Below are 23,237 nucleotides of genomic sequence, written 5' to 3'. Positions count from 1 at the left end.
TTATTGTAACCAAATGTGTGATTTATTTTGGGAAGAAAATAATTAAAACTGAGGCCTTTTTCCAAAAAAGGGGAGAAATAACAATAGCAGATCATACCCTGGTTACAAGCTAATTACCACATCCCATACAATGTGGATGTGCTCAATGTGTATTCAATGATATGAATAACGAAGATTTGCAATTTTAAAGTCCCAAATCACTTGCCAATGTTGTAAATTCATAAATGCTGAAATAAATACTTAGAAATAAGTCTATTTTAAACACTTTAGTCTGACAGTGTTTACAGATCAATCCAAAGATCACATACAAATACTACAGCAAATAAATGGACATTTCTGCTAATTTCCACTTAATTTCTTCATAATATGGCTGTCTGGTGTTGCATTAGTGAAGATACTTCCTACAACTACATGTGTACCCCAGAGACTATGACGAATCACTTTACAGCATCCAAGGTCATCAACAGAGAATCCTAAATGTCGGTAGCGTTCATCAGTTTCAAAAAGAGTGTTGTTTGTATATGGTCCAAAAAACTGAGGAAATAAAAATGTAGTATTTTCATTAGTAAGAAAGACATTTTAGTAATAATTTTTAGGTAAACATGACACCTATCCACTTTAACATTCCAAATATTTAAAAAAAACTAAATAAGTAAAAAGTCACATGCAACACTTAACTGCCTTAACACCCCTTTCCCCCAATTCCTATGCATTCCGGAAATGTGAAATGATCTAGCAAATTCCATGTTACCCAGAATCAAACGCATAATATTGCACATCCTTTAAAGATGGAATAAACTTTAGACAATTATCTACAGTTCACCATCATTTTCAAGACAAGGAAACTAAAGACCAAGCAAGTTTTCCATTTCTCGATACCTTATTTGACTTTGAGAAGAAATGGTATATATTCCTATCTTAAGATTCAAAAAATGATTTGATTACTACTTGTTACTGAAAGATATATCCAGAATTTAAAATGTGACTACAGTGGTAGTTCAGTTATTTCTTCAAAGTACAACCTTATAAATGTTAATTTCCAAAAATTTACTGGTCTAAGTATTTATTTTTACCACTTGTATTTTAATCAATTAATTCTAATAATAATTATTTCTTCCTTACAGAAACTAGACTGGACCAATTTATAGTTTTCAACTTATAAAAAGTAAACACACTAATGCAATGCAACTCAAATATAGAATATCTACTAGTGAGAACAGAAAGTGAAAACATTTCTAATTAAAAAAATTAAAAGTGATGGAGAAACTTAACTGTGAGTGATAGAGGTCTCTCAAAAGTTGTGAATTCCAATGACTCACAGTAGTATTTATTTGGGTAAAATTGTGAGATTTTTAAAAAGTCTTAATCTATTACCAAAGTTATAAACAAGTTTTATAATAAAAATCATCTCTACTTCACATAATTTGATTTTCAAATGATAATTACTCACTGCCAAACCAGATGATGGGTCAATAAAGTCAGCCCAATATCCCTCAGCTCGAAGAGCGTAGCAAATTTCCTTAGCACCGTTGATGAACTGCATTGAAAGTCACAAATAATATGCTTAAAGATAGCATTACTAGAGATTGTTTTATTTTTAAAGAACATTTTAAGTGACTATCTTGTTTCAGAAAAGAACTCAAGATTAATAAAAAATAAAAACCAATGGCAAATTAGACTATAAAAGCATAAGATTATTTTTACCATTCCAGAAGATTGTTAATACAACGCTTTATTTTAAAAAGACTAAATTCTATACATTTTCTTCTGAATTCTTTCTTACTTTATGAACTACTTGTAATCAGTTCTGTGCTACTAACTTCTGAATCTGTCATAAACTATCAACTATGGTTGCTATTTTCTATTATTACGGTGATAACAGATATAGGTAAAATACTAAATAGGTATTTTAATAGAAATAGGTAAAGGAAAACAAAATGCTCTTAGTGAAAAGATCTGAAACATTCATTTGTTTGAATGAAAGTTGTTTAAAAACATGTACTTGTTTGTGTGTCCTTCAAAATACATCTATCTACTCACATAGTCATTAAATCATTCTGAAAAAACACATAAAAATAATAAAACCTGGTAAATGGTGTACAGTTAAACAAGGTACTTGCTTTTCATTATATACTCTTCTCTATCTTTTGTATAGTGTACAATTACTACTACCATGTGCATGTATAAAAATTGTGGTCTTACCATCCTAATTTATAAGCTATTTTATTAGCTTTATCAGAAGTCTAAGTAGTGAAAAGACAGTAACAAATATTAAGACCAGATTACAATGTTGACATAAAGAAGAGATCATGAATGTTTAAAAACAAGGGCACACAGCTACTCGGGAGGCTGAGGCAGAAGAATTGCTTGAACCCGGGAGGCAGAAGTTGCAGTGAGCCGAGATCACGCCACAGCACTCCAGCCTGCGCGAGAGAGAGACTCCATCTCAAAAAACAAAACAAAACAAAACAAAAAAATCAAGGGCACAGTTCCACTTTGGCCATAACAGAGTTAACAGGTACTGAACTCGCAATCCTGTTGTAAAACTATAAAACTGATCAAAATATACAAAGTAACTATTTTTAGACCCTGAACAACAGGTGAGACAAGACTATGATCTTTCAGAGAAGGGAAACAAATGAAAAAATCCCCGTATTTGCTCCAGCTTTCTGTCTGTGGACATTTGCCTGTCACAGGGCAAAGAACTAGAGCCCAAGCAAAGTGATGGTGTCACTGGAGCTGAGGAGGTAGAAAGCAAGAGTTCGAGACAGCTGAGGCACCTGGGATTTGTAGGGCAAGGTACTGGAAATGAAGGAGATACATAAAATGGGCTCCTGAGTTAGTTTGCAGAACTATTCACCGTGATTTCTTAGCTAAGGGCTGAGCTGTGCACTCATGAGGCAAGATTCCAAGAGGCCTAGAGATCCATGTGTCATGCAGTGCTGGAGACATGGATTTCCGACCCACCCAGAATGAAAAGGCCTTACTGACCAATTGTGGTATTTCAGCTGAATCTCCAAAAGTCCAAGCCTTACAAATCAAGACCATATTGTAATTCAGAGGTTAGTAAGCTACTGTCCAAGGGCCAAATCTGATCTGGTGCCTCTTTGCATAAACAGTTTTACTGGACACAGCCATGGCAATTCATTTACATACTGTCTACAGATGCTTTAACAACACAGGGGTAGAGCTGGGTAGCTGAGACCCTAAGGCCTATAAAGGCTAAAATATTTACTATTTGGCCCCTGTTAAACAAATTTTATGGGAGCTCCTTGTTTTGGACTAGCCTCCTGCACTAGGTCGCAGGAGATGAGACCAAACCAGAATGGAGTCACTCATGCTAGGTACTGCCTAATCTAACTGAATTCTGAAACAGACTAGTTTTCAAACAAACGAACAACAAAGAAAAACCAGGATTCACAGCAACCAATCAGAATGGGCCTAGTTTACCTGAGCCAGCATAAGAAAGCCACCTGTGTTTTAACCCTATAAGGAAAGTAACTTTGAAAGGAATAATCTGCGTCTTGTTTCCAATTGCTGCTTTCTCCAGCTCTTTGCCGTGTATAAAGCCAGTCTCCTCCGCTTAGTTGTTTGTAACAATCTATTTTACAGAATGAGGCATTGCTTAATTTTAGAATTTCAAATCAAAACCAATTAGATCTTTAAATTTGTTCTAATTTGTCTTTTAACACCCTTTCCAGAAAAAGTTAGTTGATCTAAGGTAACTTTTCTCTTAATCCTTTCTTGTTAACTAACAATAACCATTAAGATAATACTGTATTCTTTAGATTATCTTCCATATTTAATATTTATTGCTGTATTTTATTAATCCTCACAATTCTTAAAAATAGGAAAACTACTGAATACGGCTTAGAAACCAGTCATTAGAATGTATTTCAATTTAATGAACAGATGTATCATACATAAACTACAAGGAGAGCAAAACAATGCAATGCAATCAAATGTTTACAAAGGTTAACTGAAAGAATCTCAAATTAACACAAAGCTGAAGTATTTTTCTTAGGATTTCTGTTCACCAACACTGACATCTGCTGGAAAAAATTAGAATAGATTTAAACCATAAAATATCAAATATTTACTTGGAGAGCTAGGTGTGGTTCCAAAATAATCACAAAGAAATCTTTAATCAAAAAAATCTCTTTTTTCACAGAAAATAAAATAGCTTCAGTCATTACAAAATTAAAACTCTCAAGTTGAAGCATGTTGCCATTCAAAGCCCTGAAACTGGTTACAGGAAACTAACTTAGAACTATACTGGAGTCAGTATCAAATTAGGTTCAGAATCTTAAACTGACCAAAAATTAGAACCACTAATGCAATATACATGTGATAATATTCTAGCACTTCAATGATAGTGATGAGTATATATTTACTAAGCATTATTTTAATATGTAAATAGAAAATATCCTACACCTCTCGATAACTCCTTTGTTAATCAGTATATAATATGCTTGTGATTGTTAAAAACCACACAAAATCTATTAGCTATGACATTTAAATGTGAAATTATAATATTGCTGAATATGTAAATTACAATATACTTTTACAAATAAAAACCATACATCTAATCCCAAAGAAAACATAAAATAATTCCTAATATCCTGCATAGAAATCACTAACGGGATTTTTAAATTCAAGTTAGTGACTTGAACCCCTTAGCTAACCTGAGTTGGAAAGAACTGCTAACACCCAGGGTAAGCTAGCATGACAGTTTATATACTAGAACAATCTTTTTGGTGGGCAAATTGGAAGTGTCTTATCAAAATTTAAAAGGTAGATACACACTGATTCAGCAATTCTCTATTTAGGAATCTATAGATATTAGCATGCATAAAAGTATTTGTAAAAAGATTGTCACTGCTTGTTGCCTACAACAGCAAAAGTTGGATTTTAAACTTATAAATAAGAAACTTCTTTTATAAGAGATGGGAGGTCTCACTTTGTCGCTCAGACTGAAGTGCAGTGGCACCATCAAGGCTCACTACAGCTCAACCTCTCAGGCTCCAGTGATCCGCCAGCTCAGCCTCCAGAGTAGCTGGGACAGGTGCGCACCACTACACCTGGATAATTTTTTTTTTTGTAGAGACAGGGTCTCGCAACATTGCCCAGGTTGGTCTCAAACTCCTGGACTCAAGCAATCCTCTGGCCTCAGCCTCCCAAAGTGTTGGAATTATAGGTGGGAGCCACTGCACCCGGTTAAAATTCTTAAATAATTTAAAAAGTTTATGGTTTACCCATGTGATATAGTGCTATGCAGATTTTATAAAAAATAAAATATATCTATGTATAAGTATGGAAACATGTCAAAGCATACTTTAGGTTAAAAGCAAAACAGAAAAAAACGTGGGTATACATTATTATACTGTTATTGTATCGCATACTGTTACTGTTTACTCTTGGAGAGAGCTGGCATAATTTTCACTCATTATTTGACATGTTCTAAGCCCAGGAGAAAGGCGATAGAGATGGAGGGGAAGATGGGGAGATAAAGGGGGAGATGGAGGAGGAGCGGGAGGGGGAGGCTGAGGGGAGAAGGATAAAGAGTTAATTTTACCTTTTTGTCATTTTCCAAATTTTCCAAAATAGACTTTTTAAAAATAAATCGAGGAAAGTAATAAACAGAATCTAAATTTTTAAGGATACTAAAAAAGTACTTTTATTCTCAAAAAAGATATAAGTCCTTTAGTATTACAACACTTTGGAGGAAAATGAATGAAGGGTGGAAATGACAGTCATCATTTTAAGACACTGGTTCACTGTTACTTAAATAATGACCATAAAATTAAATTATTAGCAATTAAAAGAATTACCTTTTCTAAGAGCACTTCTCTTTCAATTTCTACTTCTTCACTCCAAACAGTCATATCATTCTTAGTTTTCTGTGTTACAGTCAGAATCAGTAGTTTGTTATTAGCTACTTCTGGAAACAGTGATTCAAAATCTACAAATAAGAATAAATATTCCAGGTAGAAAAGAATTTGATTTTTAAAGAACAAAGTTTTAAAGAAGGATAAAAGTACTTCTTTAGAAAAATGCTGATTAAGTAAAATTACTGTGGCATTAGATTTTTATAAATGTGTATTATTTTTGAAAAGGGTAAAATTAAACTTGTTTTGTTTACTTCTGCTTTTGTTGGATGAACTGAAATATTACTACCAACAATCCTGAAGGGTAATTAGGATTATACATTATTTGGGGTTAAGATAATTTTCAAAAGTGCTTACTAAGATTTTTCAGTATTATATTAACTCATAAAATTATAACTTTAACAATCACACAGAAGTAAAAATGACTTTAATTTAGCCTTAGGAAAAAAGTTATAAAAATTTTACTCTTCCTATCTAATAATGGCAGCATGAGGTCAGATGTCACAGGACATTTGAAAGCCTTTATCTTGGTCATGCAATCACTTCCAGCCAGATACAGTAAAATATAATATTAAGGTATAGAGCATTCCAATTTCTAGAGAGGACATTATTCAACATATTAAAAAAATTACTAACAGTATTTCAAAGTATAAAGCATGACATACCTTTTCGCAGCAATTCTGGACATGTTTGTATTGCACACTCTACTCTGGCACTTTCAAAGTAAGTTTCTGCACTGTTAATTTCTTGTTCAACAGGTGCATCATTACCCTAAGGAGAACAAGGATGTAAGTCAACAAAATCTGGAGTTCAAATAAAACGGTATCTTGCCTATTATAAACTTGTCTTAGGAAGCTTTTTGTTTGTTTTTACAAATAATTATAATCTGTCTGGGAGGTGAGGTAATAATGTTTTTTCATTTACTCAAACTTTTCTCTACAATGAATATAAGATTTGGAAGTTTAAAAAATGTGAACACAGCAGAACATGACTATATAAATATACCGATATTCTAAAACTTGCTACAAACAGAAATTGGCTAAGTAACTAAAATGCCATAATGTGTCTCATAATGTTACATCTTCTATTTTATGGTAATATATTTAATTATCGTTTCTTCTATAATCTGTAAAATGGGGATAATGATACTAACTTACAAGATACATGACTAAATAATACAGCCTCTCCTACAAGAAGAGCTTAGAGGCTTTTATTCAACTGAAATTTACTGAGAGCCTACTATACATCAGGCACTATGACAGGAGCAGGCACTGCAATGGTAAAAAATTCAGTCCTCACTTTCAGCGATTTCAGGCCTAACAAAAAAAAATAAGCACAAGCACATAAATGCAATTCAATATGACAAGTGCTATCGAGTTACGAATAAAGTCTTCTAGGGGCACAGATGAGGAAGAAACACTTTGCTGGGAGGAATCAGGAAACGACTGAAATGGTGGTATTTGAGCTACAAGTTAATGTGTTATATCTGACAGGTAAAAAATAGGTGGTATAGAGATTAGGAATTCAGGAGGAAAAATAGTTCAGCAAAAGACAATAAAGTGCAAAGACACAGAATGGTGTATTCAAGAAAAATGGCAAGTATGTTGTGGCTGGAGTACAGAGGGAACAGGAAGTAGTGGCAGATAAGGTGGGAAGGATAAGGGATCAAAATTGTGAAATGCCATTTATTCAGCATTAAGAAATTTGAACTTTAGTCTACAGGCAATGAGAAACAGAAATATCAAATGCAAAAATTAGCCAGGAATGGTGGCATATGCCTGTAATCCCTGCTCGTTGGGAGGGTGAGGCATGAGAAGTGCTTGAAACTGGGAGGCAGAGGTTGCAGTGAGCCAAGGTCGTGCCACTGCACTCCAGCCTGGGCAACAGAGCAAACCTCTGTCTCAAAAAAAAAAAAAAATTCTTGTGGGCCAGAGATTACTACTATCCTCATTTGACATATAAAGAAACAGGAGTGGCCAGGCGTGGTGGCTCACGCCTGTAATCTCAGAACTTCGGGAGGCCGAGGCAGCCGGATCACGAGGTCTGGTGATCGAGACCATCCTGGCCAACATGGTGAAACCCCACCTCTACTAAAAATACAAAAATTAGCTGGGTGTGGTGGTGCACGCCTGTAATCTCAGCTACTCAGCAGGCTGAGGCAGGAGAATCACTTGAACTAGGGAGTCGGAGGTTGCAGTGAGTCAAGATCGCACCACTGCATGCACTCCAGCCTGGTGACTTCATCTCAAAACAACAACAACAACAAGAAAGAAACAGGAGCTTAGAAAGGTTAAGTAATTTCCCCGAGGTCACAAAATTAAGCAAGCTGCAGAGTCAATCTTTGAACCCAGATTTATTCTATCTTCATTGTGTGTCATGCTATAATGACTCTAAAAATCCAGGTAAGACAAACAGGCCTTGAACTCTGGCAAAGAACTGAAAGGACACTAATATTTTAGGCGCAACATGAGAGAAAAAAGTGATGTGATTTTTATATTATCTATAGTGATATGATGGAGAGAGAAGGTTGGTGCTCTAAGTTTTATCTTAGGAGAAAGGGGAGGATGGTTATTCCACTAATAGTATTGGTTATATGGGAGTTAGAACAGGTTTTTAAGGAAAAAAAATTATTACTTCAGTATTAGACACACAAAATCTGGGGACTTGTGAGACATCCAAACAAAGATGGTTCAGTAGGCATACAGAAATATAGAACTGGAAATGTCAGAAAGAGAAATACTGAATTAGAAATTATAAAAACATAGACTGTGGAGGAGGCCAAGGGATTAAGTGACCAAGGGGTGATTCAAATGAGAAGTTGTAGGACAGAAACTTAGGGGAAATGTAATTTAACTGACAGACAGGAATAACAAGGAGCCAAGAAGGCTGAGAAGGAATTATCTGATAAAAAGATAGGACAGGTCAACCGTGTCTCAGTGTCAGGTCATCTAATATAACTCAAAAGTAAGGAATTGCTGCTGCTTGTAATATGGTTTTGATTAAAAAAAAAAAAACTCAGCCTAAAACTATGCAAAAATATGAAAAATGATAAACATCAGGGGTTTGACAGGAACCCTGAATTGCATGTAGCCTTCCACTTAAATAATCATAAATGCAAGTTTAAAATGTTTAAAAATGAAAAAAAAAACAACCTTAAGAAATTGTTTAAGAAAAAATAAACTTATGAAACTGGGTCCTTTTTATTATTATATCTGAAGAATTTCAGAGATCTCAAATTTTTCTTAAGCTTTTAAATGGCTAGAAGAATACAGAACCAGTTGGAATTAGATCCATATACAAATTTAATTACCATTTATTAAAAGTGAAAAACAGGAAACCTAAATTTCCAGTATACAGACATAATTATATTGTGTATATCTAGAGTAGTTACTTAAAAACATATTTTTGAAGAAATATTTAAAAAATATTATAATCTACAGTACAAAAATGATATAGTAAACACTTTGTAGAGGACAATGCCAAGTCTTCCAAAACTATATATGCTGTTTTTGTATATACAGGTATTGGAATTGATTTTTAACTTTTTCAACAAAAGTAACATGCTTATAATAATTAAGAGTAATATAGCATTAACAATCAGGAAACCACAATAAATGTTACCAACAATTTACCTGAAATTCATTCACATATTGTGCCATCACAAACTCATGTCTTTCACTTGATAAAGGTTCTGCTAGAACATCAGGCAAAGTTTTATGAACCAGGCTTTTCTTCTGTGAAGCAGTCCCATTGAGGTGACAATCAAAACCTATGTTCCCAGGAAGCTGGAACCTCTGATCTTGAGGTCCGAAGGGTCCCATAGTTTCATCAGGCCACACTGTTCGAGAGCCTGAAGAGAAACAACAAAAGGAACAGTTTCTCCTTAATAGTCAAGTATATTGGTAGACTGAAAGAATGTTCTTCTTAAAATTATGTATATTTTTATCTAAAAGATCTTTAAAATCTGTTTTCCCGTGTGAATATAAATAGATAGTTTCCTATTGTTTCCAAAACACTAATCAAAGCAACTGATTGACAGATTACAGGCAAGTCTGTTATTAGGGGAAAGACTGAATAAAATAATCCATACTAAGAAATGCTTGAATGTCATTAAAAAGAAGACAATAAACCTTTACGTACTGACACTGAATGAAATCCAGGATACAATGCATTAAAAGAAAAAGCTAAGTCAAAGAACAGCATGTATAATAACATTTACATCCTCATATTTGTGTATTGTTTTGTTTTTGAGACAAGTCTCTGTCATCCAGGCTGTAGTACAGTGGTGTGATCGCAGCTCACTGAAGCCTTGACCTCTGCAGTCCACCTCAGCCTCCCAAGTAGCTGGAACCACAGGTGCACACCACCATGCCCAGCTAATTTTGTTTATTTTTGGTAGAGACAAGGTCTCCTCCTCCCTCAGCCTTCCCAAGTGTTGGGATTATAGTCATGAGCCACTGTGCCAGGCCCATGTTTTTAAGTAAAGAGAAGATCTAAAATGAAAGATGCTAAACTTAGTAATGGTCGTCTGGAGAGGGGCATTCTGCTGCTGTTATCTGGTGGCACAAAACATGAATGGGAAAAAAAATCATGCATCACGTGACCTAATGCTCTGTTTACCAGCCACATGAGTTAATATGGATTGCAAATACAGAACAAACCACATTATTTTATTCACTTAAAACTTAAGAACAATCCTAACTTATAAAAAATTCAAAAAGATTCAGAAAATAATAAAGCAGAAAATTAATAATTACTCAGAGTAGCGATTTGGGCTTACAGAAACAGAGGGACAACTGCTATGCATATTACTTAGCAATAAAAATAGATATTTAAAAATATCCTGTCAGAGAACTAAGTAACTGAAAATGGCTATGTCAGTATGGCTGCCTCATTCCTAGATCATGAGCCACCATATCCCTCTTCCACACTTAGGGCATACATCCCCCATCAATCATGGAACCATTTCCTGCTGAACCCAGATGATGTCTCAATATTCTCAACATAAACTCTAGTCCAATAAAGATGTACTTAAGATACATCTGGGATCTAGTTTAAATGCAGATTCTGATTTAACAGGTCTGGAGTGGGGCTCAAGATTTTGCATTTCTAACAAGCTCCTAAATGATACTGATGCAGATCATGTTGAATAACAAGGCTCTATACAGACAGCCACTAATGACTACTCAAGTCACTTCCCAAGAGAAAACCTGTTAGCTATTTTTGAACAAGATGGTTTTTAAAGGTCTAACAATCTCTAGTTCCCTACAGAAAACACACGTCCCATATTAATAGTAGATTTGGGCAGTGGATTTGACCGTATGTTTATTGGTCATTTTAGGTTTTCTTTTCTGGGAAAGGCCTATTCATGTCCTTTTGTTTTCTGATTTTTCTTTCAGGTTGTCTTTTCCTATTGATCTATTACAAATTCTTTATATACTCCAGATACTAATCCCTTACATAATTTGAATGGCAAATCTTTCATTTATTATAAATATATGGTTAGTCTTCGGGTGATGTAAATTGGGGAGTAGTCACGAGAGTTAGAAAACTTGAGCAGGATGGACGGCTCTGAATGTTCAAGTGAACTAAATTACACTGTAAGTAATGTGTGCCATGATAAAAGGATTCCATGTCCAATATCTTTTAAAGGATTCCATGTCCAATATCTTTAGGACACATTAGGTTAAGTTTCTAAGAGTCTTATTTTAGTGTGCATTATAAGCCTCCAAGACAGGAATATGGCATATAGCATTTCTCAAACTTACCTACCACAGAGCCTATCCCTCCTAACCCCCCTTTTTCTTTTTAACCTTGAAAAATGCTTCATGGCTTGACGTTAGTCTGGGAACTAGTGCTGAAAGCAATGAAAGGTAACAGGTTTTTCAAGAAAGTGACGTGGTTACAATATTTTAGAATGATTAGCCTGGTAGCGGTGTACCAAACAGATTAGAAGAAATAGACTTTGTAGAAAGCAGGTGAGTTCAATAAACACTAACACATAAAAAGTACAAGGTACACTTACGAAATTTAGCAAAGAATGGGAAGAAATAATAATATGGTTTAACAGGACCAAAACGAGATTTGTTTCAGGGAAGACTCTATGTTTGAAGACAGAAAAAGTTTAAGAAGTTTTAGAAACCAGCACTCATTCTTTCTTCCTTTTTTATACTGTAGCTTTCTGACATAAATATATTTAGGCAGAGCTGTGATTCATTTTCAACCGAATAAACACAACTTTAGAAAAATGCATTAACCCTTAAGAAGAAATATTAGAGGAAATACAACTAGAAATGTTTTGAAACAATTATAAGTAAAGCAATAACAACTTTCACTTACATATATCTGGAGGTGCAGCGGCCACATGAGACTCATCCGAACCTGACGATCCTGCAGTCGAAAAGGCTCTGGGATTGACAACCCTTTTAACTAAAGAGCAAAATCCTGGGAGATAGGAAACCAGTCTGGCTCTGTTACAAAGCACCTAAAAATGACACAAAATTAAAATTATTTCTTCTGGATATAAATGTTATACTTACATAGACAATCTCTGGCAAATCTTCACACTGCAAGGTTCTTTTAAAAACCAACATTCTACTTTTACTGAACACCTACCATATGACAAGCATTATGTATATTTGTAATTTTAAAAATAAAAATAAATATTGAAAAAAAACAACTAATGAGTTAGTTTGGGTAAAAGTCTATGTACTTTTCAATAAAGGCTAGAATTCAAGAGTGCCACACATAAGAGAATAGACATCTAAAAGTTGTCTTACTTAGACACACTAAAAAGGTAGCACAACGAAGAAGATTCTTCTATCCTCAATAAAGAACTCTCAAAACATCTCTTTGGACCAAAATCTGTTACTTTCGAACTTTCCTCTCTTCTTTTACTGCTATAAATTATGCTAATTCTCTCTCATACTGTCCTTTCATTGTGGTTTCACGGCAATGTCTGCTTTTCTCCATTTCAGCACATATCTTTGTGGTACATTTTTTTCTGCTTGTATGTTCACTTACTAGAGTGTGAGGTCATGTATTACAATGGATGAACGTGTAAATATCTTTCATTCATAAATTTTTTCACTAAGTACTTGGGTCAGAACAATTTAATGCAGGGATTGGCGAATGATTTCCCAATATAGCCCACTGTTTTGGTAAATAAAAGTTTTACTGTAACATAGCCATACTAATTGATGTACTGCCTATGGCCACTTTCCCACCATAATGGCACAGTTAAGTAGTTACAAGAGAGATTCTATGGCCCACAAAGTCTAAAATATGCACTATCCGGATATTTGTATTAAAACACATACACACACACACACACACACACACACACAGTGGCAACTCTCAGTTTAGTGAAAAAGATATAAGAACAAACACCAATCTTTGGGAGAAAAGGTAATAAATTTCATGGAGGATATATTAAGCTTTGAAGACAATAAAAATTTGCTTGGGAAAAGGTGCATTTCAACGAGTGACTTTCAGGAACAAAGGAATAGAGACATATTTCAAAGAGTGACAAATTCAGTGAGGGTAGGTATAAGAATGCAATAAAAAAAAGTTTGAAATTGAACTTATGGGCAACTATATAAGACTGTATATTTAACTCAGATGGTAAAGGGCTTGTTACATCAAGATAGTAAGTCAGAATTTTAATTTGTAGGCAGGAAACAGTCAGAGTAAACGGACAAAAACAAAGGCTGTTTCAAGAAATGTACCACTAAGGGTGGTATGAAAAATGGACTGGAGGAGCAGTAGAGAGGTGGTATGAAAATTAGTTACCAGGATGTTGGAAAAATCCAGCCATCTGACACTTGAGAATTATTCTATTTCCCTTTCACAAAGTACAGTATTCTAAAATTCAACCTATTTTTTCCTTCCACCTTTGTCACCGTTAAGTATAAGAGTGCATCCTAACTGGTCTTTTTGTCTTTCTGACATAATTTCCTACAAATTTACCCTTACTTCCCTTACTCTACTTTTCAGTCACATAAAAATATCTCCCCAACATTTCCCATATTTCTCTTCATTCTTTATACTGCCGTAAGATTTCTTCTAAAAGATACTGTTTCCTTATCGTTCTAGAAAATTCTAGCAAATTCTTACTTTTTAAGACCTGTATAAATATAACCTCCTTGGTGATACGTGTCTCCAAAGAATTCTGTCTGCCTAAAATTTAAGCAGCCTCTCTTGGGGTCTATACCCAACTTGCCCAAAGAAACAAAAATGGTAATTATTTGGCTTTTTACTTACAAACAAACTCAGACTTTTGGGTGTTTATATAGTACAAATTTACCTTTACAACTAAGGATATTTAAGAGAATGCCCCCAAGATCTAAAGGAATCTAAAATTTCAAATTCCAAAAATATTTTCAGCAAGGGCTCAAAATAAGCAGCAGCAAAATAAAAGATTATCTGAAGGGGACAATATTTGAGAGCATGTAACAGTAATAATCAATTGATGTTGGACACTATGGGTCCAAGTTCTATAGTGCTTTACATATACATTGTTTTACTTACTTTCCATAACAATTCTATACACTGTTATTAGAACTAGTTTCAGCATGATTAATCTACAATCTGCGATCATTCACATCGTTTCACAAGCAAAAAACAGAAGCAAAAGGAAGATCAAATTATTTCAAAAATTGCCTATTATTAATTATTATTTCAGCCTGTCTATCAAGGCCATTAGATTATATTTTGACATTCTTTTCTTGGTGATATAACTTTTAACAAAAGTTATATAATAAAATACTAATTTTGTTCCCAGCCTAAGAAAATCCAATCACCAAATTTCATTTTAATGGCAAAATAAACCAGTATCTAAATTGCCCACTGAAAGGGACAGTTGATGACAGTACTAATCTGTTTCAAACCTTACCCGTTAACCTGTAAGATTCTCAAATCTTGGCCGGGTGCAGTGTAATCCCAGCACTTAGGGAGGCAAAGGCGGGTGGATTACCTGAGGTCTAGCCTGGCCAACATGGTGAAGCCCTGTCTCTACTAAACATACAAAAAAAGACAATTAGCCAGGCGTGGTGGTGAGTGCCTATAATCCCAGCTACTCGAGAGGCTGAGACAGGAGAACCACCTGAACCCGGGAGCCAGGCTTGCAGTGAGCGGAGATCCTGCCATTGCCCTCCAGCCTGGAAAACAAGTCTGAAACTGCATCTCAAAACAAAACGAAACAAAACAAATCAAAACTCAAATCTCTAATTGTGGAAGTGGAGTATTTTCTGACCACCTGACAGATTTTATGACTGGTTCAGCTGGTGAGCGTAATAAAAAATAATTGCCAAAAAGCAAGACAAAATTACAGCAGAGAGTTCATTTTAGTTTGAGGATAAGTACATATTTTATATATGATTAAATTCAAACTTCTAGACTTAGGAAGATGACATGCTATTATGTTTTAACTTTAAAATCCTTATTAGTATATAAAAAGAAAGTGCCTTTTGTGCACTGCCTTAGGACTAGGTTCTGCTTTTGATCATGTGAGAAAATACAGTCTGTACAAAAACTAAAAACCGGTAGTTTATGCAGTGCATCCACATCTATCCAGATATTTTTTGCAGCCCCCAGTGTTGCAAGATATTTGAATTACATACAAACATTGAGAAATTGAAATATTTACACAAAAGGTCCAGAAATTTGGCTCTTCCTGAAAACTCAGAAGATCTGGTAGTATTGGACTTGCATAACCAAATGGCATTAGTTAGCAACAAATCACTGTGGCTAAGGGAAGGCTGTTCCCCTTTTAACAGAAAGGCTTTGTCATAGTCCCTATGAAGGCATCTTAATTTACCTGTCTAGACTCTGAAACATCAACATTTTAGCCCCTTGTTATGAAACACCTATTTGCATATTTCATTAGTAACATCCATCCAAAATTTACAATCCATATAAATTAACACAAAAATTGTTAACGTACATTTGGATACTGAAACTTAAAATTTACTTTAATATGAACTTCTTTCTAACAAAAGACTTACAAAACGATCTTCCCTACTGAACTATTATAATTTATTCATTTAAACCAAAATAAAACCAGGTCAAATAATAGCACTCTATTCTACTTCAATTAATTTCTCTCCTTTGAAAGTGCCACATACTTCTTTACAGCATTCTTTTCCTGTGCAGGTTATGGGCAGGCAAAAATTCACCGCAGAACTTGGCCAAGACGAGTAATCTACTCTTATGACTTGTCTCTATAATAGTCACACTTTAGACTTAATATATCATGTTCAATTACAGAAATACCATCCTGGCTAACTGCTGCCATATAAGTTTTCCTAGCACACAGCTCTAAGTGAATAATCACAATTTAAGGAATAAAGTCTAAATTACTGAGTTCGGCATTCAAGGTTCTCATTTACTTGGTACCAACCTCACAATTCAATCTTATCTCCCACTTACCTCTTTCACACATCTTACATTTAGGTTAGCAGGGAGCAATGACTTTTTAATTTTTCAAAGGGGTAGGCGGGTGGGGAGTTCTATGAATATACCTTCCTGTCCTTCCCGCTCATACTTTAGACTATACAAATCTCACCCATCTTTCAAACCTTTCAAAAGTTAAATGTTTCCCTCATGAAGTGATCCCAAACTCCTCTCCACAAAGCCTTGAATCTGCATTGCACCTTTGTGTAGGTTCTAAAAAAATTATTACTTTATACTTTAATTGTACCTGTTTTTATATATGTCTTATGACCGCTATATATGAATTCTACAGATAGGATGTGTCTAATCACTGGAAAGTTACAGTCAATAAATATCTCTGGTGTGTGACAGTATCTCCTGTTCTTATTTTGTAGGATTTGGAAGTTCACTTCCAATACAGAAACTGTTTAAAAAAAAAAAAAAGAAAAAAACACCCTTCAGTTTAGCTAACCCAAAAGATAAAAAAGGGCCTAAACATAGATTCTAATATTTACTGAAACGCTGTATTTAAAAATACCGAAAGGGTGCTTGAATTTCCACATCTGTACAAGTCAAATTGTATAAATAAGTGTATTTGCAGTGAAAAGAATGCTACCACCTTCAAAGCATAACACAATTTCACACCACTTGCTTCCCCTGACACTTTTGATACATTATGTCTAACTCTATGCCACCCAATGCCATCATAACTGAACCCGTTCTTTCATTTCCTACCATTCCCAAACTAGTTTACTATGCTGATTCTTAGGAGATAATGTACTCACATTGGCCATCTCCACTGGAGAGGACAGTTCGCAAAATAGCTTTCCTTTGGTAAAAGTTATTCCTGGGAAAGAACACAACAAAACAGACGAGTGAGCGATTAAACTTCAACAACAGACAACTGAGGTAACGTCCACTCTTCGAAGGCGTGTCCTCCACCAAGTCAGGACCAAAGTCCAAGCTCTCCCCGTACCCTAAGGAGGCCAGAACTCGCCCGTATGGCACAGATCCCCCAGCCTTCAGAGCCCTTCCGGTTTACAGCCGCGGAAAATAAACTCGGACCAGATCCGGGCGGGGAATGGGGGCTGGGCGGCCACAATTCAGTCCCAGGAATCGAAGCGGCTGCTTTAATAGAGGTTGAGGCTGCATAACAACAGCTCCAGGCAAAGCTTCGGGCTAAGCTGAAGGATGAGGAAGCAGAGAAGAGACTAAAGACAGAGGGACAGGATGGCTGGGGACAACGACAGGGACCCAGTGAAAATACAGGCAATACCGAGGGCTGTAGCCCTAACACGAGCAAATTTGGAGGGGCTAACGTGGGCGGAAACCGTCCATACCAGGTACCACCACTGTCCCCAGCTGTCCCAGAACCAGACTCTTCCTGCCGTTAAAATGGCGGCGGCGACTGCAGCTGTTGGTAGCGCCTACGCTGGCGGTGACCAGGCAGAAGAAGTTGCTTCTGAGCGCGTCGATGCGAAGGATAGCCGACCCGATGATGCGCACGCGCAAAGTAGGCCTACGTGGAACCGACCTGTCACTGGGTTAAATGCATGGCAGGAGAAAAGGTGGGGCGAGGGTGATTTGGGTAGATGGAGAGGAGGGCTCTCAACCTGCGTTAGGCGGTCAATTAACCTTCCTGAACTCCTTGATGCGTTTGATAGTCTTCCCAACTTAAGCCTTTCTTACTGCCTGCAGGAGATACAGTCTTCTGTTCTTTTTGTCATAGTTGTTTATTTTTCATGAAAAGCTGTTTTTGAGCATAGGACACTTACCTCTTTCTGTGTTCCCATCCCTACCACAGTGCCAGGCTCTCAATATGCTCAATAAATAAATATTAGGCGCTTGATTTGTAAATCGTATATCATTTTCATGTATCCAATACGTTTTTAAAAAATTGACTGTTCACAATAGCAAAGACTTGGAATCAACCCAAATGTCCATCAGTGACAGACTGGATTAAGAAAATGTGGCACATGGAATACTATGCAGCCATAAAAAAGGATGAGTTTGTGTCCTTTGTAGGGACATGGATGCAGCTGGAAACCATCATTCTCAGCAAACTATGGCAAGAACAGAAAACCAAACACCGCATGTTCTCACTCATAGGTGGGAACTGAACAATGAGATCACTTGGACTCAGGAAGGGGAACATCACACACCGGGGCCTATCATGGGGAGGGGGGAGGGGGGAGGGATTGCATTGGGAGTTATACCTGATGTAAATGACGAGTTGATGGGTGCAGCACACCAACATGGCACAACTATACATATGTAACAAACCTGCACGTTATGCACATGTACCCTAGAACTTAAAGTATAATAAAAAACAAAAACAAAAAAAACTAACTAACTAAATAAATAAATAAAATAAAAAAATAAAAATTGACTAAAGCCCATAAGCTCATATTTTATTTCAGCTGTCCTTAGTTTTCGGCCTGGTATTCTTTTCTGTTCTAGGTTCCTGTCCGGGATACATCACCATATCTCCCCAGGCTTCTCTGGACTGTGACCGTTTCTCAAACTTTCCTTGTTTTTGATAACCTTAATAATTTTGAAGCGACTTATTGGTCATTTGGTCAAATGTCTTTCAATTGGATTTTGCCTGTATTTTTCTCATGCATTGACTGAGGTTATAGATTTTTTTGTTAAGAGGTAAGGTAAAGTGATCTTCTCATCACGTCATGTCAAGGGTATATACTATCAATATGACTTATTACTGTTGATGCTAACGTTTATCACCTTGTTAATGTAGGGGTTGTCAGGTTTCTCCACTGTGAAGTTACTCTTTTTCTTTTCCTTTCCATGCTATACTCTTTGGAAGGGCATCACTCTGTGCAGCCCAAACTGTAGAAATGGGAAATTGTTATACTCCACCTTTATGAGGACAGAGTATCTTCATAAATTATTTGGAATTCTTTTGCCTGGGAGATTTGTATGTACTCCTGCATTTCTTTAAGTATTCAATCATTTATGTCAATATGGACTCATGGATATTGATTTTACATTTTGGGTTATAATCCAGTCCTACTTTATTTTGTTGTTCATATTGGTTCCAGCTTTGGCTATTGAGATTTCCTTTAGTTGGCATTTGTGTCTTTTTGACACACCCTCCTCTTTTTGTGTTTATGGATTTTTTTCTTGAGCATTTTCTTAATTTCTGTAAGATGCTCTAGGCTCATCTTGTATATTCCCTGCCCCAATCCTAGAATCAGCTACTTCCCCAAAGAGCCAAGGGTCCTTCTAATGAAAAATGATATTAGAAATAAAGATTTGGACATTTGGGATATTGTTGCCTCTAGACCCTCTCAGCTGACAGAGCAAGGAAATGTTCATGCATATGCTAACCTGACTAAATATGCATATCTGTAAGTATTTATATATGTATCTATCTGTATCTTTGACAGCTACACAGGAGTTTTAGGTTCAAGTATTAGAGCTGTTATCTTCAGTTCAATTCCAGCACCACATGGATCATTGTAGCCTTCTCCCCTTGCTTGTCTGTAACCTCCCACTCCACTGTGAGACACTTGGCTCTCATCGTCTGCGATCCATTTACCTAATTGTGCAATTACAGGTTACATGTATAATGGATTCACAACCGTTAACCCATATTCAGAGTACATGTATAGTTGTTTCTGAATTGTTATCAGGTATACCTGTGAGAAACAGATTTACCTATTAGAGTACAATGCTTATGTATAGTTCTTTTGCTTTTAATCTTATAGATTCCACTTATTTTCAACTGAAGTCAGCAACCCTCCATCCTACCTCTACCTGGCTTCAGTGAAGTTATTTTATATGCTCCTAATACAGTTGTAATCTTTTGCCACAATCTGCATTACCTACTGGGATTCTTTGAGTTCCTAAGATTTAAAAAAAAATCTTCCTCCATTTAAGTTCTCTTTGTGCAATCCTCACATTGCACATTTATTTTTTCTTTTCCTGTACATAGTAGCAGACAGCTGGTCAGTAGTGGGATAGAAGTAAAACATATTTTCACTTTAAATTTTCTTTCTATGGGGTTTGACAAATCCATACATAGTGTCATGGATCCACCATTATAACAGTGTCATACAGAAATGTTACAGTTCTCAAGAGATCCCCTTTGTTTCATCTAGTAAACCCTCCCACCTTCCTATACCTCTAGCAACCCCGGATGTGTTTACCATCTCTATAATTTGGCTTTTCCAGAATGACATAGAAATGGAATAATACAGTATGTAGCATTTTCAGACTCATTTTCCTCACACAGTAATAGCTACATTTAAGATTCATCCATGTTTTTGCGTGGCATAACAGTTCATTCCTGTCTTTTTATGGATTCCTTTTTAAGATGGTCTGATAGCTCTGTTGCCCAGGCTGCAGTCCAGTGGCACGATTATACCTCACTGTAACCTCAAATTCCTGGGCTCAAGCAATCCTCTTGCCTCAGGTTTCCAGGTAGCTGGGACTACAGGCACACACCATCATGCTTCACTGATTGTAAAAACTTTTTTGTAGACAAGGGCGCCTCAAACTTCTGGCCTCAAGGGATCCTCCCACGTCAGCCTCACAAAGCATTAGTATTACAGGTGTGAGTCTCCATGCCTGGTCTTTATTTCTCCCTTTTTGATCCCTGAATGGTATTCTAATGTATAGATGTACCACCATTTATACCTATTAAAGAACACTGTGATTCTTCCAGTTTTTGACAATTGTGAATAAAGCTGCTATTAAGTATTTAAGTTCAGGTTTTTCTGTGGACATGTTTCAAATCAGTTGAGTAGATATCTAGAAGCATAATTGCTGGCAATTGTATTTTTATAAGATATTTGAAAATAGTTCTGCTAGGTTATTTGAGCATTTCCCCACAATCACATATATAGTTAATTTAAGAAATGCTGTTCTATGTTAATAACATAGAGCAAACTTTATTCCACTCCTGTCTGGTTACCACAAATTGGTGATGTCCAAATGAGTAGGCTTTACAAATCACAGCCTGACACTCCTGCAGCTGTTCAAATCAATGAATACTCAATCACAGATAAAGGAGAATATCTTCGAACGTCTTTGTTAAGGATATCCAGAGAAGGAATTCTAGGACTTTCCTTGGAAACCATCTGATAACTCAAAGAACCTTAATCTTAGGAAATTATCCCTGCCCCAGAATCCTCATGTTGTATATTTATTTCCTCTTCCTGTATGTAGTAGGAGACAGCCGGTCAGTTGTGGGATGGAAGTCAAAACATTTTGACTTCAAATTGTCTTTTTCTTTGATGCTTTTTTATGCTGGGAGTTTGTTGCTCCAAAAGTAGGCCAATTACTAAAGTCATCAGACTCTCTCTCAATTTCTGAGATGTGAAATTGAAGGAGAGCAGCATATTTTCTTACAGAAAACACTAGATATAAGGCACAACCAAGGAAGGGGTGGGAGGTCTGTTTCTCTGTTGTGACTTCATGATTCCTAGTTAAAGTCAATGGGTGTCAAATTGTTCAGTGATGAAGAGAGCAGAAAAGTGCCAAAGAAGCTGGTGATTTGAGACCTTTACTTTGCAAACATTAGTGATAGGAAACTAGAGTTGAGAAGAAATTCTAAATTTGAAGAGCGAATTCTAGATTATCCTTCCAAACCAACTATGTCCAGGAGTTACCAGCCTGAAGACCTCTACCACCACTACTGATGCTATTTTATAAAGGCAGAATGTTGTATGTAATGGTACAGGTATAGACTAACACTATATGGCCCTGATTGGATTCTTGAATCTGACATGTCTAGTTGAGTCATTGTCTTAGTCTATTTTATGTTGTTATAATCCCACAGACTGACTAATTTATAAAGAAATTTATTTAGCTTATGGTTATGGAGCTGGAAGTCCAAGAGTATATGCCAGAATCTTCTAAGGGCCTGTGTGCTTCATCATCCTGTGGCCAGAAGAAATGTAGGGGGTTGAGAACATTTCAGGCAAAGGAAGCAACATGAATAGAGGAATAGAATCCAAAAGACTGTGGGCAGTTGGAGAGATCCACAACTAGTTCAAGGGATTGAGTTGGAGGTAGATGGGGCCAGATCATAATTGGTCTTCAGTGCAATGCTAAGGCGGATGTAATCTGGAAGCAATGAGAAGTAAGTGAGCAGGTTTAAGCAGTCATGCCATTATCAGATTTGTGTCTTGGGAAGATCCTCTGGCTACAGCACAGAGAATACATTGGAAGGGTGTTGGGCTGCAATTGGATCAACTAGTTAGGAGACTCTTGTAGTATCCATGAGGAAGAACACAAAAAGCCTGAACTAAGGGAAGGGGAGAGTTAAGGAATCAACATGGCATAGCTATCCATGGGTTGCTGACGAGAAAAAGAGGACAAATTGAATCTTCAGCTTCTACATTTTTGATTCAAGATATGTGGCAAATGGAGTTCCTTTTACTGAGATTGGGAATCCAGTAAAAAGTGGATATTTGTAGAATATATCCTATGTGGATAGGCATTTTTTCAATATCTATTTTAATCCTCAATAATGGAGAAAATTGAGGTATTATTATCTTCATATTATACATGAAAAAACGAAAGCACAAAGAGGAAGTATATTACTGAAACTTCTGGGGCTGGATTTAAATCTGGGTCTGTTTGGTTTAAAACTAGTATTCCCTTTTTCATAGGATACTTCCTCCCAAGAAGAAAGCAAATTTAAGGAGAATAATATGCTTAGTTTGAATTTTGAATTTTAATTTAAGATGCCTGAGAGCATTCATGTGGGTTTTTGTCCAATAAGTCATTTGTAAGGTCTATTGCCCAAGAAAGTTATTTGTTCTGCTCAATGAAATAAAAGATGACACAAGCAAATGGAAGAACATTCTATGCCTCATGGATAGGAAGAATCAGTATCATGAAAATGACCATACAGTCCAAGGTAATTTATAGATTCAATGCCATCCCCAT

At 36.0% G+C, this 23,237-nt stretch overlaps 2 protein-coding genes across 2 annotated transcripts in view; one reads left to right on the top strand and one right to left on the bottom strand.

Annotated features, from left to right (window-relative positions):
- On the bottom strand, positions 1-17,834 carry MMADHC (methylmalonic aciduria (cobalamin deficiency) cblD type, with homocystinuria). Its single transcript, XM_011943062.1, has 8 exons — positions 17,660-17,834; positions 17,105-17,166; positions 12,228-12,372; positions 9,521-9,738; positions 6,554-6,659; positions 5,832-5,962; positions 1,451-1,537; positions 1-534 (listed from the first exon to the last, which is right to left on the bottom strand). The coding sequence occupies exons 2-8, from the start codon at positions 17,111-17,113 to the stop codon at positions 340-342; spliced, it is 891 nt and encodes a 296-aa protein (XP_011798452.1). The 5' UTR covers positions 17,114-17,166; positions 17,660-17,834; the 3' UTR covers positions 1-339.
- The window catches only part of LOC105512583, a 260,565-nt gene continuing 254,681 nt past the window's right edge, over positions 17,354-23,237 (top strand). The window contains exon 1 of the mRNA XM_011943063.1: positions 17,354-17,863. Within this exon, the coding sequence (XP_011798453.1) occupies positions 17,550-17,863 (314 nt within the window). The 5' untranslated portion in view covers positions 17,354-17,549. The remainder of the gene's footprint in view (positions 17,864-23,237) is intronic.

This window comes from Colobus angolensis, unplaced genomic scaffold, assembly GCF_000951035.1.
Source record: "Colobus angolensis palliatus isolate OR3802 unplaced genomic scaffold, Cang.pa_1.0 Scaffold215, whole genome shotgun sequence".
NCBI classification, from domain to species: domain Eukaryota; kingdom Metazoa; phylum Chordata; class Mammalia; order Primates; family Cercopithecidae; genus Colobus; species Colobus angolensis.
Note: the sequence above shows the minus strand (reverse complement) of the source record. Positions and strands in the feature narration are given on the sequence as shown.

Coding starts and splice junctions, on each gene's coding strand:
- MMADHC (XM_011943062.1), bottom strand. Junction 9,739..12,227: donor CGCTGCACCTCCAGATATAT/GTAAGTGAAAGT, acceptor GTTTCTCTTCAG/GCTCTCGAACAGTGTGGCCT. Junction 1,538..5,831: donor GAGAAGTGCTCTTAGAAAAG/GTAATTCTTTTA, acceptor CTTTCAATGCAG/TTCATCAACGGTGCTAAGGA.